A 17419-nucleotide genomic window follows, 5' to 3' on the forward strand; every position below is an offset into this window, starting at 1 on the left:
GGAACAATTTCGGTCAGACCCACATTGGACGCAGCGGACTCTTCTGTTACCGGCGGTTTGTCTCTTCCCTTTTCCTGGTAGTAAGGCTGGGAAAGTTGCAGAACAGCCTTTATGTTTTTCTGGTGTAAAAGTAATAGATTCGGTTTAACAAAATCCGTGGTATTGGTATAGTAAAGGGGGTTTGATTTTTCTACTATGAGAGGTCCACGTGATGGAGAGCTTGTTTTTCGATATTAAATTTGTTAGATTCAAACATGTTGAAATAATTTTGTACCCAGAATCTTCCTGCGAACATCTTATAATACTAGGTTAACGGTATTAGAAAAAGCATCAACGTTACTTTTGTGTACTTACCGCGGATTTAAGGGGAGCCCAAGCCTCCTGCAAATAATTGGAGCAGGAGAAGGCTGACATGGCCCAACAATTGGAGTGCCAACTGGCAGTCATCACTCAGTTATAGCAGCAGATGGCTGCTTTACAAGCAGCAAACAACATGGCCGGGCAACGGCAACAGCAACGGCAGCACCAGTAGCGGAATCAACAGCAGCAGCAGAACCAACAACGACAGCGGCAGCATCAAGCAGCTAGTGACATGTGCCTGGAACTGATCATCCATGAGGAGTAAGGCAACCCCTTTAATTTTGTCCAGCGCAAGAAGAGATCTAACAATAGGGCTGAGGTTAATGCGTGTATTGTAAGTGTGCCTCCAGCTAACCCGCAACCACTGCCAAAAAAGTTAGGATTCCCCAGATAACTGGGTAGAAGCTGAATGTACCACAGTTTCTCAAAGTTTTAAAGGAGAAAGGGTTGAAAGCAACCCTGAAAAACATGGGGGCTGATAGGACCCTCATTTTCGCAGTAATAGTTTTGACCCCATGGTGAGACTTTTTGAGCGAAACAGTTTTTGTAAGCTGAAATAGGCTCTGTTGGCTGCCAATAACCGTGCGCGGATTTCATCGTCATAGCTGAAATTTTCAACGGTCTCAAAATTGTAGTCTCCTATCTTCATTGTTTTCGTTTGACCAGTGTGATACGATGTTGTTCGTTCTTTTGGTTTGGGTTTTGGCGCTGACGTTGCCACCATGTACTTCGTCTTGCCTTCATTAATATGCAGCCCAAGATCTCGCTCCGCTTGCTCGATCTGGATGAAGGTAGACTGTACATCTCGGGTTGTTTTACCCATGATGTCGATATCGTCAGCGTAGGCTAGTAGTTGGGTGGACTTAAAGAGGGTGGTGCCTCTCGCGTTTACATCGGCATCGCGAATTACTTTCTCCAGGGCCATGTTGAAGAGGACGCATGATAGGCAATCCCTTTGTCTTAGACCGTTGTTGATGTTGAATGGTCTTCAGAGTGATTTTGCTGCTTTTATCCGGCCTCGCACATTGGTCAGGGTCAGCCTAGACAGTTTTATCCATTTCGTTGGGTACCGAATTCTCTCATTGCCGTGTATAGTTTTACCCTGGCTATGCTGTCATAGGCGACTTTAAAGTCGATGAAAAGATAGTACAACTGATGTCCATATTCTTACAGTTTTTCCATGGCTTGCCGCACAGAGAAAATTTGACGTGTTGTTGATTTGCCTGCAGTGAAGCCTCTTTGGCATGGGCTAACTATGTTCTGGGCGTATGGGGCTATTCGGCCTATCAAGATAGAGGAGAATATTTTATAGATGGTACTCAGCAACGTGATAATTCTAGAGTTGCTGCACTCTGTGATATCCTCCTTTTTATGTATGAGATAATGCCTCTTTGCTAGTCGTCAGGCATTGATTCGCTGTCCCATGCTTTGATCATAAGTTGATGATGATGTCGCCTCCATATTTAACCAATTCGGCTGTCATTACATCGGCTCCTGGCGACTTATGGTTTTTAACCCGATGAATTGCACGGACCGTTTCTTCTATGCTTGGTGGTGGCAGCATTTGTCCGTCGTCTTCAGTCGACGGGGCCTCCAACTCGCCGATATTTTGGTTGTTGAGCAGTTTATCAAAATACTCAACCCATCGTTCCAATATGCTCATTCTGTCGGAAATCAGATTTCCCTCTTTGTCTCGGCAGGACGAGCATTGAGGTGTATAAGGCTTCATCTTGCTGACTTGTTGGTAAAACTTCCACGCCTGGTGCGGTTGCTCCCTGTACTTTTTTAGTTTACAGACTTGTTGGTTCTCCCAGGTTTTCCTTCTTCCGTCTGTGAAGTAGCTTCTCCACTCGACGGAGTTCGTGATAAATCTCTGCGCGAGCCCGCTTTCTTTGAGAATGCAACATTACTCAGTATGCAGCATTCTTCCGTTCCGTAGCTAGCTTACATTCATCGTCAAACAAGCCGTTCCGATTTTTTTGCGGCTGGGGCCAAGTGTGTTTGTGGCCGTATCAATGATAACGTTCTTGAGGTGATTGTGAAGATCTTTTGTTGATGTTTCATATCCAGGAATTTTGTTGACTGCGGTTATTGCGGCAACCATTTCGCCCTTGTAGGTGTTGCGGAGGGCTGTGTTGTGAATGGCTTCGGTATTCACTTTCACTTGATTGTCGGAGGGGATTGTAGGTGGTGTCGTAATTCGAGCTCGGAGCACTATGCCAACAAGATAGTGGTCCGAGTCCGTTATCATTGGTATCCCTATGTAAGCTATGCGAATAAATACTATAGGAATACGGGCTTCGTCCCTACTTGACTGTTGAAATCTCTAAGTATGATTTTGATATCATACTTGGGACAGGGTTCAAGGGTTCGTTCTACTGCCTCGTAGAAGATATCCTTCTCCGACTCTGTAGTCTCCTCTGTACGGGTGTGATCGTTTATGAGGCTTATATTTCTAAACTTGCTTCGCAAACGCAGAGTGCATTGCTTTTCATAAGTCATAAGTCAAAACGTCATTAAACAAACGAATTACTGTTAATATGCATTCATTTGCATTCTCCCTATTGCTTCCTTTCCATAGTTCTCGCCTTGGGTCTTCAAATTAATTTATGTAAAAATATGTTGAAGAAGAGTTTAAATTGAAACCAGTCTCCTGAAAACGTCCCTGGGCGTTTCAATCAAACTCGGTATGGGGGAGACCATTTGAAGTTTAACTACTCGTATATACAAGTTGAAATGTCGTGTTCTCAACGTTCCTTACTTGAGGAAACACAAAACCTTTCATACCTGAAATGTTCAGTATTCGGTTTCCAGACTTATTTTTTGTTTATTGGAAAGCTAAAACTCATCAGGTAATCAGTTCCATATTTCATAAAGGGTTCTTAATAATAAATAAAATATGCTTTTCCTACAAAACGTTCGTAATGAAAGATTTTTTTTCAAAATTTAATAATGTAATATATAAATAACAAAATATTTTATAGGCACAATCACTCTCAAAAACTTATTTAAATTATTTTATCAGTTGCACCAATGTCAGCGCTCGATTTTTTACATTATAATCTACGTACATTCGTGTAAATTTATTCAACCTTTTTATGAAACTAGATAAACATTTACAAATATTTATTTTATAAATCCTTTCGGATACTTTTAACAGAAATTCAAAAATATATGTAAACACATTCAAAAGAGTAGTTTTATTATTGCTATGCATAATTTTATGTACGAAAGATGAACAAAAAATGCGTCTAAACTTATGTTTTATATAAAACTTAATTGTAATTTGAAAATTTCAGATTTAATTTTAAGATTTCAAATATTTTACTGAAAGTTTTTCACGAAAAGGAAATTTAAGGCACATTTGAATGCAATAATTAATATACAAATATCAAAAATAATAATCATTGATATGGCACTTATTGGAGTATTTATATATTTTCTAGTGGTTTACATAAAAATATAACATATTTTAAAAGGGTCTATAAATATGAAATTCGGCTATGCTTTTTCGCTTATTTAGTAATTAATTTAATAAATTAATTAATTTCTTTTTTTGGCCCCTCTTTAATCAACTATTTAAGATTGCTGTAATTCCAATTGATTGATAAATGAAAAAGAAACAACTAAATTTTAAGTTTTAGGAATAACCGGAAGTCATAAATAAACCATCTTTTTCATGTTTCAATTTGTTATACATATTTCTACTAGGTATCTAAACAATTTTGCGAGAAATATATATAAACTAAGATTTAGAAAAAGAATATTTTATTCGAAAATGTTCAATTATCTTATTATGTATACATCTTGAAAGTAAATTTACCTATTAGTTAAAAGTATAATATTTACAGGCATATAATTATCATTTCATATTTCATTTAAATTTTTAAGAAGACTTTGGATTTTGTTGCTCTGTTTGGTGTTCATACTATATACATATTAGATTTGAATGCAATAGATTTGAAATAATTTAATAGCAAATGGTTTTTAAAGAGTGATAATTTCCGTATGTGAATTTCTTCTTTCTCGGATTTTGCAATTAAAATTTGAATTTATTGTTGATTATTTTATTTATTATCTTCTGGAATATTTCATTTTCTTTCTGTAAAAAAGAGATATTTGGTTCTGCTTCTAATGTGTGATCAGTTTACTCCTTTAATAAAATATACTTCCTGCTCCAAGGGAGAGGTGAGGTAGCAACTGATGAGTTCCCTCGGCCCTGGACGAAGCCGCCTTCTATTTTTAGAAAAACTTGGGTTCTAGCCCGGAACAGAGGGCTCCGTGGGTCAGAAACAGAGAAAGAGAATTTTTCCCAACTCGCCTGGTCCGCCAACAAGTGGATGACGAATTCAGGACTCCCTCACATTATTGAACACAAACTTAAATAAAATGTTATTAATTTGGTTAATCAAACGTCGTAGATATATAAAATTCGTGTAGTTATCAGTTCTTGTCTCTATAAGGTTGGTTGCCCTGGAGCATAATGAGGATGACAGGGTAAGTATCTTTTTAGGGTCGACAATAAACTCAACTCAAATGGACACTATTGGATAGTGACATTCATTATCGTGAAAGACTTTTCAAAGCTATTGATATTCTGGGATTATAATGCTATGTCCTTGCCATGCTTTCGAAGGTACAACATTAGATATGATGAAAATTAAACTGAATCATGTTCTAATTGTAAAAGAAATAGGGAGAAAATAATAATAAGTGACAAAAGACAGAAGAGGTCATATGAATGTGATCCATGTGACGCGACATATATGGTATACATAAGAATTTATCCTTTCATCAGTTGCATTCAAATCTCTTCCTTACGTTTAAATTAGAACTATAGAAATACAAAAGTTGCTCTCGGAACCTAATTCGAGAAAAGGAGTCCCTGAAGCGCGAATACAGGCACTATCTAAATGGCGAATTACATCTCGGAGACTAACACTTATAATCTACGTACATGGTTCTCTTCTTTACAAATTATCCTTGGAACTACATAATACAATATTGTGCCTCTATCTTCGTCACACATCCTTCGGGAGAACTTAGAACCTGTAAGAGTGGTGCTGATGATAGGGATGAGTGTGATGATGATGGTGATGTTGATAATACGAGTACATTTGAGGATGTTGATGCTGCTTTCGTAGTTGTTTCCTTTGAAAGAGCATTTCCTTCAATGCAAAAAAGGAGGCAACACATAGCTATGAGTGGTGACATTGTCCTCGCTTTTAATTACACCCGACATACTATCAGCGTCCTCAGCATGACATCCGCTACCACCAATTGTTATATTTGATGTAGCGGCAAATTGTTGCTGATGTTGTCCGTGCTGCTGTTGTTGTTGCTGTTGATGCTGTTGGCCTGGATGTTGATGTTGACTGTGCTGCGATTGTTGTTGTGTATGCTTAATTGACTGCTCCTCCATATGACAACTAGTCGCATATTTTCCGGCATCATCCAGACTACTCACATTATGAAGATACTTGGGCTCATCTATGTACTTGCCGTTCGTTTGAGATACACTATGGAGATAATGATGGTTGGAACATGGAAGAAAGAAAGGAGAAAGAAAAAATTACAATGGAATGAAATAAAAACGGATTTAATTACATTTTATCATTGATATTATCTTGTCTTTGTTGGGGAGCACAGCATATTGTTTTTAGGATTTAATTGCATAGGAGCTTTTCATAGAGAGAAGATGGCAATGGCAGGGAGCAAATAGTTTTGAAAAAGTAATTAAGAGTGCAGCTGTTAATGGTATCCTTTGAAAGGGGCAGCATATGTGATTTTAATTGAATAGACTATCAAATGGAGGCTAAAGTTTCCTAGCATTGAGTTGACTAGCTGTTACTGTGGTAATTCAGGAAACTTTAGAATGTTTTTATGAAAATTTAATTCCAGATCTAGATCTCTTCAGTAAGGTGACTGCAAATTTGACGTAAGGTTGAGGGGGTTATCCCATGTGTCGGATATGAGGAATCGAATTTTTTTGGCATCAATCGTGTCTAGATACAGTGTAGAATATATGGGCAAAGTGATTTTTTGATATTCGCAGTCGTTCGGAAATTATAGTGTTAAACACGTAATAAGTCACATACCAGATTTATGTCGATCGCCGTAATAAAGCTCGTATTTATCGGTTCGAATGACATTCTACTTTTTAAATGCGTTTTTTCTCAAAACTGCATGTTGAAAATCGGTTGCCACCATAGCTCAAAATCAATCCAAAGGAATTCTTTGAAATTTTTACGACTTATTCAGAACATATTTCTATAGTCCGCAAACTAGGATAATTGCGATTCATTTAGCAGTTTTTTTTTATTTATTGAAGAAGCCCTGAGAATACACCAAAATTCACAAAAAAAAGTTTAACACGCCACCAAAAATTTAGCTTTTAATATTTTTTAATAATCCTAGTTTGCGGACTGTAGTTATGTCTGTACGTTAAAATGCCGTTTACTTTTTTCTTTAAGATGATCACAGCGCCCTCTAGCGTGGCAGCAGAATTACACCTTCTTTGGAGGTGGGTGTATAAATTGCTCTGTATTTCAATAAAGAACCATGCCATCGAGCTGGAAAAATTACTATGCACGCTCAGTATATTAATAAATCCATGGTGAAAAACTCGTATTTGTATCTTCCTCCAGTTCTTTACCAAAAATTTCTAAAAAAAGCCAAAAAACGTCCTTCACACGGGCTGACTTCCTTTAGCATAGTGAGTATTTCCATTAACTTAGTTGTTAAAATGTTAGGTGAGTCCTGATGCCGACCGATCATATGGTTTCCAGATTCGTCTTTGAAAAGACATACACTGTGGTAATCACCGAAAGAGAAGAATGGTCGACAAGTGGCCATGAGTCTTTTTAGATTACAGACCTAATAATTTTCACCGATGGGTCAGTCATGGAGGATGGATCGGGCGTAGGGGTGTTCTCAGAGAATCCGATTATAGAACTGGCCCGACACCTCGGAAAAATAACGACCATATTCCAGGCGGAGATATATGCCATTTCATTGGCAGCAGAAGAATGTCTGCGACAAAAGTGGAGGAGTCGCATCATTCGAATCTGTTCCGACAGTCAGGCGGCATTACCAGCACTAAATGACAACGACATATCAAGCTAGTTGGTGTGGAGTTGTCATCAGGTGCTGCTGAAACTTGGCCGACTGAACGAAACATTCTTGATGTGGGTGCCGGGGCACTCTAACATCGCCGGTAATGAGGAGGCTGGCAGACTGGCTTGCCGAGGGTCTGGATCCACAATGGTGGGGCCAGAACCAGCTCTTGGAATCGGACCATCTACTGTCAGGTCTACTCTGAAGGGTGAAATTGCAAAGATTCACGCAACCGAGTGGAGAAATTTGGAATCTTGCGGGCAAGCGAAAATCTTTGTGAAAGAGCCTAGGGCCAGTAGAGCGGCATTTTTGTTGTCCTTTGAGAAGTGGGACATGAAAATCCTAGTAGGGGTTTTAACGGGTCACTGCTCCTTAAGCTACCATATGGAAAAGATTGGGGTATTGGTTTCGGCTATGTGCAGCCAATGTGAGGAGTAGGAGGAGACGGTCCTGCACTTTTTATGCAGCTGTCCGGCATCCTCAGATCTCAGACGAAGACACCTTGGCAAGGTTTTTTTCAATGAAGAATCTGCACACTATCCGCCTCTGAAGAAGGTTCTCAGATTCGCTAACACTGCGAACACTCTAGGCGGGAAGCCATTGAATAGGCAAATTACGGGGATAGTACAATGGGCCTAACAATGGCCTGAGTGCTCGGAGCTGCGGCTCCCCCCAGTAAACTAAACTAAACTAAACTAGGTGACTTTGAAATAAAAACCAGAGATATGGTTATCGACCAAGGTAAAATACACATATAATAGTTTGTGGTTCCCGTTTTGGCAAATTAAGATTGCAGTTTCAAGTCGTACAAGGCTATTTTAAATTCTTCAATCGAAGGTATTTCAACTGATGTGTAGCCATTCAATTCCTTCGGGTTCCGCAGTGGAAAACCTCTAATCTCATACCTCAATGCAAGAGATGACAAGCGGTAGTACAGTAAGGGAAAGGTATATGCTAAAATTTTGCAACAGGGACTTGATATGTGTGAACTGGATTGGGAGCACTCCAGGAATCACTGTACGATGGTTAAGGTTAAGAAAGCTAAATGCATCAATTATGGAATCAATCATTCAGCAAGCTATAGAGTCTGCCGTGTTGCGAAGGATCTTCAGATGTAGAAAAATGATCAAGATAATACTTATCAAGCAAAGCAATTGGTCAATTATAAGCCAATAAAACCCGCAATTACGACCAATGAATTAACTGCGTCCTAATCATAGTCGCAAGTAATTAACAACTCGCGGGAAACAAAAGGAATTCTCAGAAAGAGAACTTCACCCGCTCATTTTATGGGTGCTTCTTTTACTTTTTGTCAAAAAATAATATGGAATGGAGGTATGCCTAAATTATATAATATCAGTACTAACTGGAACAGCAAGACTGACTGTATACGTTCATCTGGAACCGCCGCTTCACATCGACATCGAGGTAGAGTAGTTCATTGCTGATATCGAGCAAGGCATTCTTTTAAAGTGAAACAAAGACTGTACTCTCATAAGATATTCTGCTTATATCTTAGAATTAATTGCAAAAAAAGAATAACACAGCAGTAATGGCATTTGACAAAGTACCTGGCCGATACAGCAACCTTCAATAAACTGAGTAATTTCCTAAACAAAGCACCAGTGCATTCCAAAATGCATCCGTCAGAAGATTCCTTTCCCACTGACTATTCTTTGAAGAAGGTTGCCAAAAGTCTAAAAAGGCCACAGTTGCACAATGGGTTACTATAGTCAAGCGGACACTGAAAAGCGAAATCCAGCACTTTCGCAACACATTCTGCGAATGTCTTCAAACCGTTCCCACAGCGGAGCATCTAGAGAAAATTAGACGCTGATAAATAAGCTGGATGAAGGGGAAAAGTTCCAGACTACGACCCTATGACCTCACTAAGGAACTTCCTGATATTGATCTACGGAAACTTCCACATATAAGTAATGCCCATGCTGTTGATTTTTGAGAGTTTGATTTTAAATCGTCTCAATAAAATCCGCATTGTCAACCATCAATTTGGTTTCAGGATCAAAGTTGTGCATAGTATCAATGTCATTCAAAAGGCTTCACTGCTGTTTTCTTGGACACTCCTCAAGTTTTTGATAGCACTTGACACAAAGGTCTTGAATTCAAACTATGAGATCATCAAATTGTATTTGGAAAACAGATTTTCCAGAGCACGGTGCCAAAACTACTACTGAGTTATGAGGATAATTTCAGCAGATGTTCCTCAAGGGAGTGTTTTCAGTCTGACACTATATTTCTGTTTATCAGAGATATATCGCAAGATGGAAACGCCATGATTGCTGTATTTGCGCAGGATACTGGAAACGTCGCCGTTGATCCATGTATTGTCAGAGCTTTGCAAAAATTGTAGAAAACAATTGATAATGCCTCGGACCGGACGAAACGATAGCGGATTTAACGGTAATTTCAATATGTTACAACATAAAATATTCCTTGTGTAACATTGTTTGAATGCATAGCCGCTTCATTTTGATATTTCATCATGAATCATTCTTCATTCGATCACCGGCCGCCTGAAGAGGCCAAACTTAAAGGCCAGCTGAATTGCATCCACATTCCGGCCGCCGGTCAACTGCGGACTATTCAGGTCCAACGGGCAGGCTGAACTGAACGTGGATGACAGCCTATAGATCCACGAGGAAACGACGGAAGTGGGGAGCATATAGAACTGTATTCAGTTCCCATAATATCTTCGGATTCCCGGCTCCCCATACATCTGTTTTTGTAGAAGATTTGCAGTTATCCTGAAACCTAGAGAAAACGGAGTAGTCCAAGAGAAATGCGCTGCGGAATATACGGAAGGCTTCAATACCGATGGCTCAAAAACAGAACAGGTTCCTCGAGCAAAACCGAGAAGTGGGCTTTTCCTTTGAGACAATATGTAGTAGTTTTTCAGGTTGAAGTGTATGCGATCCTAAGGCTAGCAATCTGCGTGATTGATGAGCGGTTGAAGGGCAGGCGCACCACAATTTGTAGCGATGGCCAGACCGCACCGAGGGCATTGATTAGTCCTTTGATCATTTAGAAAATCGTTCAGGAATGTAGAAATCGATTGAACTTTCACTGCGATATACAGGGGAATGAAATCATGAATGCCTTAGCAAAGAGGGTTCAATTTCCACAATGCCGGGACCGGAACCAGCGATTGGAGTATCAGTTGCATTGGCTAAGGCTGTCTTCAAAAATTGGGTAAAACCAGAGTCTAAACACTGCTAGCCACACCAAACTTTTAGTGTGAATTTAGCAAGTTAACTGCAAAGTTTATTATGTCGAAAAGCAGGAAGAGTTGCAGAAGTGTTGTGGATATTCTGACTTGCCATAAATCACCATCTCCTGTAATGAGGAAGTGGAATCCACGGAGCATTTTCTATGTGAATACTCCGTCTATAGACGTATCAGATATCAGATCTTTGGTGATGATGTGATCCAGCTGCCGGTGGTAGCATAACATTTTCTAATGGAAATCCTTCGATGTTCGATGTCGAAACGTATTTGGGATATTTCGTTAGACGGAGGTGTCGAGTTCAATGGGCCATTATGGTCTGAGGTACACACACACAGACGGTGGGCAGAACAAGTACCTCTAGTTGTAGTAGATACAGGATGGAATCGGATGCAGCGTGGATTGCGAGAATTTTTGTACAGTGACGCGTCAGGGATTTAATTGTTCTTAGGAAAGCCCTCCCCACATTCCCCAGCCGGGCTAGCACATAGGCATGCGAGCACGTGTCAAAAGAACACTTCGATGGAGCTTCAATATTTGCGGGTGGACCTGCACAGTCAATTTCACCATCTTTTTACGATTTTGGGATAACTCTCTCCTTTTGATCGTCTAAGGTGACCCAGAATGGCTATAGATTATCGCCTATTCCATTTTGTCATTACACAGTTAACAAGAGAACAGGTACTGCGGGGAGAGTATGGATAAAGTATGGGAGGCTTTAGTCGGTAGAAGTCCGGCATGCGTGTCTTCGATAAGGTTAGAGATGCTTATCCATGATGGATTCCCTCGCCTACCAGATTGTACTCTAAAGTAACATGAAGAGCTAATATAGCATCTGCTAGTGAAGCCATAATTAAGTATCAAGGCTAACTTTTTGAAGATTGTAGAGTTTGTATGAATAGCTTACCAATGAACAGGGTTAAGATTTTAGAAGACAAATAAGAAAAGTAACCCAACAAGCCAATAGCAGACTATGATCGGTTTCAAAAATGTGCGTACGCTCTTCGATAATGGTAACTAGGGTCTTCAGAACGCTCGCTTTCTCCAACTTTACGCGGAATTCCAACGATATAAGCTGGACATTCTCGGCCTAAGCGACTCTGGAAAGCCAAGTGGTAGCAGACGCGAATCTGGTGTTGGGCTGCTTTTGACAGTTACCGCAAGGTGCACTCTTTTAACCTGGGAGTCAGTCTCTCATAGACTTCTAACTGCAAGATTTCGGTCCAGGTTAAGTAGCATCACAATTGTATAATGCTACGCATCAAGGAAAATTTCCGATATAGGGGAGGGAATTTCTAGGAGCAATCAAACGCAGTTCAGAGGAGGCTTCCTAAAGGTGACATTGTGGTCGTGGTGGGGATCTAACAACACCTTGGTCGGACATTTGATGGGTAAACAAAGTCCTGGTGACCGTGGGAGGTTTATGGATTTCTGCAACTTCTACCGCCACCTGCCATAAGGTCAGTTGGGTTTCAACCGACCAACGTCGTACTAGCAAACAAATTGGCAACTTCGCGATCAGCAGTATATTTAGGATGTGCGCAACAAATGAGGCGCTGACATCGGCCTCGAAAGGGATTACCAACTGATGGTCGCTTACGTTCGTTTGCGTGTTGCGCTCGCCAATTCTCAAGGGTTGATGGGCTGCGGCCAACTAAATTCAACATCGACCGTTGGTATGACCCAGTAGGCGCTAGACAGTGATGATCATTGTAATTGCGCTGGTTATGGAAGCGGAAGATGCCGAAAACCGCAATGATTTCAGAACTGTATACCCCATCACAAAAGAGCTTGCATGTGGTCACAAATCTTTGGATGGTACTGTGAAGGACGTCAACGGTCGATTTATCATCTGCGATGATGAACAACTGATGAGGTGGAAAGAATACTTCACCAGGGTCCTGAACCATATTGCATCCGGTGAGGTTTCTCCTCTTGTAGATAAGTGGTTAGTCACCGTAACATGCGGATACGGACTGTTCCTCCAAGTAGCAGAGAAATCATTACAGCCATCAATGCACTCAAATGGAGTAAAGGTGCTGGTCTACTGCACCTGCGATTACTGCAGGTCTTCTGCTTTCACTCATATGGAAATTTTGAGAATCCGAGACCATTCCCAGAGAGTGGAAGAAGGGGATAATCGATAAGATTCCAAAGGAGGGCATCCGTTTTGAGTGTGACAATTTTAGGGATATTTTATTGTTCCTTGCTGACGCTAATAATAATAGATAATATAATCCTGGGACGGATCAAAGAACATTTCGAAAGAGCGATTGACAGAGAGCTGGTTGGTTTGCGCTCCGAATCCGTCTGCATTGACCACATCAACACCCTACGGATCATTTTGGAACAGTATGCGGAATACAGATCTTCGCTGCATCTGCTCTTCATCGATTTCGAGAAAGCTTTGGGTAGCGAGAACAGGGAGTTTGTCTGGATTTCTCTACGCGGAAGGGTCATTTTGGAGATACTAATAGCTATTATTAGAGCGACATATGATGGCCCAAAATATCACATACTGCACCGAGATAAAATCTCGGAGGATTTTGAGATCCAAACGAAGTCCGCCAGGGTTACATCCTGTGACCGATATTATTTCTTCTTGTCATCGGTGAGGTTCTTCATGTGGCCTTGTCCGGACCACGTGGAGGAATTCCAAGGACGATGATATCTTTCCTTGAATAAGCTTGAATATGCTGATGACGTCTATTTGTTCTGTCACCGCATCACATATGATTTGGAAAGAGTGGCAAGCAGAGTTGGACTGAAGATAAACATTAACAAAATCAAGTTTCTCAGTCAAACGAGTCATCGCACCCTCCATATTAGCATTAATGGAAAGCGTCGATGAATTTGCATATTTAGGAAGCGTGGTTTTTGCCGGCGGTGGCACCGAACTAGATGTTTTCCGAGGAATTAATGGCGCTAGATTCGCTTACGCTGCCCTGTCTAGAATCTATAATAGAAATGCAGTTATCTCAACACTAAGATCCAGTTGAGATTGTGCTGTGCTAGTGTTCATTCTCTGCAGCTATATCGGAGTAGCGCAGGTAAAGTGAATTCCATTATTACCCAAAAGCTCGAAGCTTTCGTCAATACCTATCACTATTTCAAACGAACAAATCGTTCAGCGCACAGGCCTGGAACTCGTATGAGATGTGATAGGAAGACGGAAGTGACAGTGGAAAGGTTACACATTGAGGAGGGCGACAATTGCATTGCGGGCCATGCGATGCAGCGAAATTCACTCTCCCAAGATGAACGACGAGTGGATGAGCCCCAAGGGCGATTGGTATTCAACAGTAGAGGATGAGCGCGAGTATCTCGGGAAGTCGTGGGTAGAGCTCAAGCGCATTTCAGGTAACCGGGAGCGATGCCCCGTAGGTGTGGCTGACGGGCTATACTCCATCAAGGTGTGAAAGGCAACCATATATAAGAGATAAAATGTCAGTTACACATCGAATTGAATATCGGGTAGTTTCTACGTAAACAGGTATAGACTACGAATTAAGTATAAATGAAACCATCATGTACTCAGATATTCCTACATAAAAATCAACAAAACCGTTCTTCAAGCTTCTGGTTGACAACTTATTGAAAAGTAAAATTTATTAAGAGAATAGGACCTGCGTCTGTAATGGGTGATGCTGTTTTTTTTTATTTTTATTTTTACAAATTTTTTACCGCTAATTGCAAACATTTTTAGGTAATAGGCGCGATAGGGGCCAATCTCACATAGAAAATTCATCGTTTACTCCATTTTTGGTTCGAAATTTGTCTACTAATGAAAAAAATAAATACTAATTAGAAAAACTCCAAAAGTGTACTTTAAAAAGCACAGCAGAATGGTTCGTTGCAGACATAACTGCAACTTGCAATATTATGTTTTTTGTCGCCCTCTTCATTTTGGTGAAACGGAGTTAGCGTTTTGCAAATTAGACTGACGGTATCTAGCTTGATCTCTGCAAGTCCTTAGATAAGAGACCCAGACCATTCATTCCGGCCGATTTTTGCAGGGAAGTATTTCACGCAATACAGAATTTTGCGCATCCAGGCATCGGGCCGACGAACCAGTTAGTCATTGAAAAATACTTCTGGCCGTTCATGAACAAGGACGCAAACTCTTGAAGATGCAGCCAACTCCACCGTCCCGAAACGCGACAGCGCAGGGCAACACCCCCAGGGATCTTGAGAGGTGTATATAGGTTCTCGTTAGGGTGGACGCTATCGGAGGCCGCTGCAGTTAGGCGAGCACCTGCTCAAGCTCGACGTCAGAGGCGGGCCAAAGTGGGTCTCCTTGTCGAGGCTAAAGGCCTTCGACGAGCCTTTGGTTACTTCAAAAAAGCGCCTGCGAATTGTCAAATTTGCCCAATGACCTCATTGGCGGGATCACGTGGTCAGTTTGCTTTGTTTAACCCGCGCGTTTGGGGGGGATGAAGTGATGTGGCTGCACATGGGATGCGCGAACCTGAGTGCCATTGTGAACAGGAGATTGGGGTGATAAATGTTAAGAATGACATTTGTCAAAACACTCGGGTTCGATCCGCGAACCTGAGCGGTATATTTTTGAAACATGTTAGTAATATTTATATTGGGACAGCATTTAATAAAAAAGAGAGTTTAAAGTTATGAGTCTACAAATTCGAAACACAGTTTGCACTAAATAAAGCCTCTAAAAGGTATCATCCCATATAGTGTTTGCAGCACAAGATAAAGGATAATGAAGGAAAGGGTCAAAAAGGCAGTTTTGAAAAAAACAATTTCCTAGAGCTTGTTAGGATTATGAAGTTTGGTATATTATGCATTCCCACTGAAGGAGGAGCTATTCAGCATCGGGAATTAACTGTTTTAATTATTAATTCGTATGATTTAATACATAGATTAGCTATTTCGGTTTGGGGCTCACTTTCACAACAATTGGAATTCCTAATATTCACTTATCGCATTGAATGCAACTCCTGTTTGCTCATTATCCTTATATACCTACTGGTGCATGTTCAATCGAAAATCGGAGCCAATGTACACTTACCTATCGGATAGGTGACTATCGAATTTATCATCCATAGTTCCATAATGGTCGTTTTTATGATGCCCACCGTCGTCCATATCGACTCGAGGTGGACTACCATAATCGAAATGTTGCCTCACGGGAAACAGTTGACTCTCGTGCACATATGCCCCATATTGGCCAGGAAATGATCCGTAAGGACTCGTTGCTGGAGATAATATATTAAAGTGTGGGCTAAGTTCATATGAGGGTTGATAGCTGGTCCACGTATCAACGCTTCCGGGCGGTGTGGCCGTGGTTGTTTGGAATGTGGAGAAGGGTGGCGCCAGTGAATTACCAAGTGTTGTCGATGGACTGTTGGTGCTAATGTATCCAGTTTTGCGGGGTGGTTCGCGTTTACGCCATTTAGCCCGGCGATTTTGAAACCACACTTGTACACGGGACTCACTTAAATTCAACTTCAAGGCAAGCTCCTCACGGGCGAATACGTCCGGGTAGGGGGCACGTTCGAATGCACGTTCCAGCTCTTCCAGTTGATATGCTGTGAATGTTGTTCTGTAAATGAAATGAAATATTCAATTTAGTTTTCATAAGTGGATATGTGGAAAATGTTTTAATCTGTTTGATGTGATTGTAATGGTCGTTTGAAGATACGGGAGAAAGGAATTTCCAGGTTAATTGCGATTTTATAGAGGTTGTTACATTAGGGAAAGTTTGATATACTAAATGAATATAATACTAATCTCATAATACTTTACTAAATACCATGTTCTTCAAATGCTAAATAAGCCCCGACAATGTTGATACCATCATTTCTGAAATCTTTTATACATACTATAGTAATAGCTTTTCTCCCCCTCGGGCACCGGTCAGCCAAAAAGGATAGTACAGCAACTCCTTTAATGACAGCAACTGGAAATCTGACTACGGCCGGTCGGCCGGTGACACTTTTACCTAATTCTTCCAAAATACGGGGGAGGAAGGCTCGGTAGAAGGAAACTTCAGTCGCAAAGGAGAAGGGACTACAGGCTTGCTTGTCACAACCTTCTCCTCCGCCTGTACCCGGAAAAACGGAAGAAAGGAAAGCTGCTAATGTGGACGCAACTGGTCTAATGCCGATGTATGAAAATAGATCCATGTAGCGCGGACTCCATGAACCTGGGAGGGTTCCTAGCCGACGACAACGGAAGGCACTGCGAAAGAAGTTTCTTGCGAATGACGACATGGACGTTGCTACACCACCAACTGTGGCGATATCCAGAGAAATCGGACGCAATTTCGGTGGAAGGTGAGGACAAGCTGGTAATCCCGGTGAGATCCACACTGTACGCAGCAGACTTTTCAGTTAGCGGCGGTTTTCATAGACTGCACTTATGCAACATAAGGGTTAGTTAAATCAACCTGCAGCATGCCAAAGCTTCTTCCTATCTACTGGCGGCAAATCTGGCAAAGTTGCAGGACGTTCCTTATATATTTCTGGTTCAAGAGCCATGCGTTCGTTTTAACAGAATCTGTGGCATTGGATCAGTCAAGGGGACCAGGATCTTCTTCGATGAAAGATCCTCGAGACCGAGGGCCTGCGTTCTGATGTCAAAATTGTTAGAGACAACCATGCTGAGACAATTCTATTCACAGGACCTTGTTTCGGTCAACTTACAATACCAGGTTACCCTGACACTATGATTCTTTGT

At 41.0% G+C, this 17419-nt stretch overlaps 1 protein-coding gene across 1 annotated transcript in view; it reads right to left on the reverse strand.

Moving 5' to 3' along the window:
• Positions 1 to 3302: 3302 nt before the first annotated feature.
• The window catches only part of LOC119659786 (ALX homeobox protein 1), a 66936-nt gene continuing 52819 nt past the window's right edge, over positions 3303 to 17419 (reverse strand). Inside the window, exons 2-3 of the mRNA XM_038068054.1 lie at positions 15750 to 16283; positions 3303 to 5879 (exon numbers count right to left, since the gene is read on the reverse strand). Of these exons, the coding sequence (XP_037923982.1) occupies positions 5531 to 5879; positions 15750 to 16283 (883 nt within the window). The 3' untranslated portion in view covers positions 3303 to 5530. The remainder of the gene's footprint in view (positions 5880 to 15749; positions 16284 to 17419) is intronic.

The sequence above is a fragment of the Hermetia illucens genome, chromosome 6 (genome assembly GCF_905115235.1).
Source record: "Hermetia illucens chromosome 6, iHerIll2.2.curated.20191125, whole genome shotgun sequence".
Taxonomy (NCBI): Eukaryota; Metazoa; Arthropoda; class Insecta; order Diptera; family Stratiomyidae; genus Hermetia; species Hermetia illucens.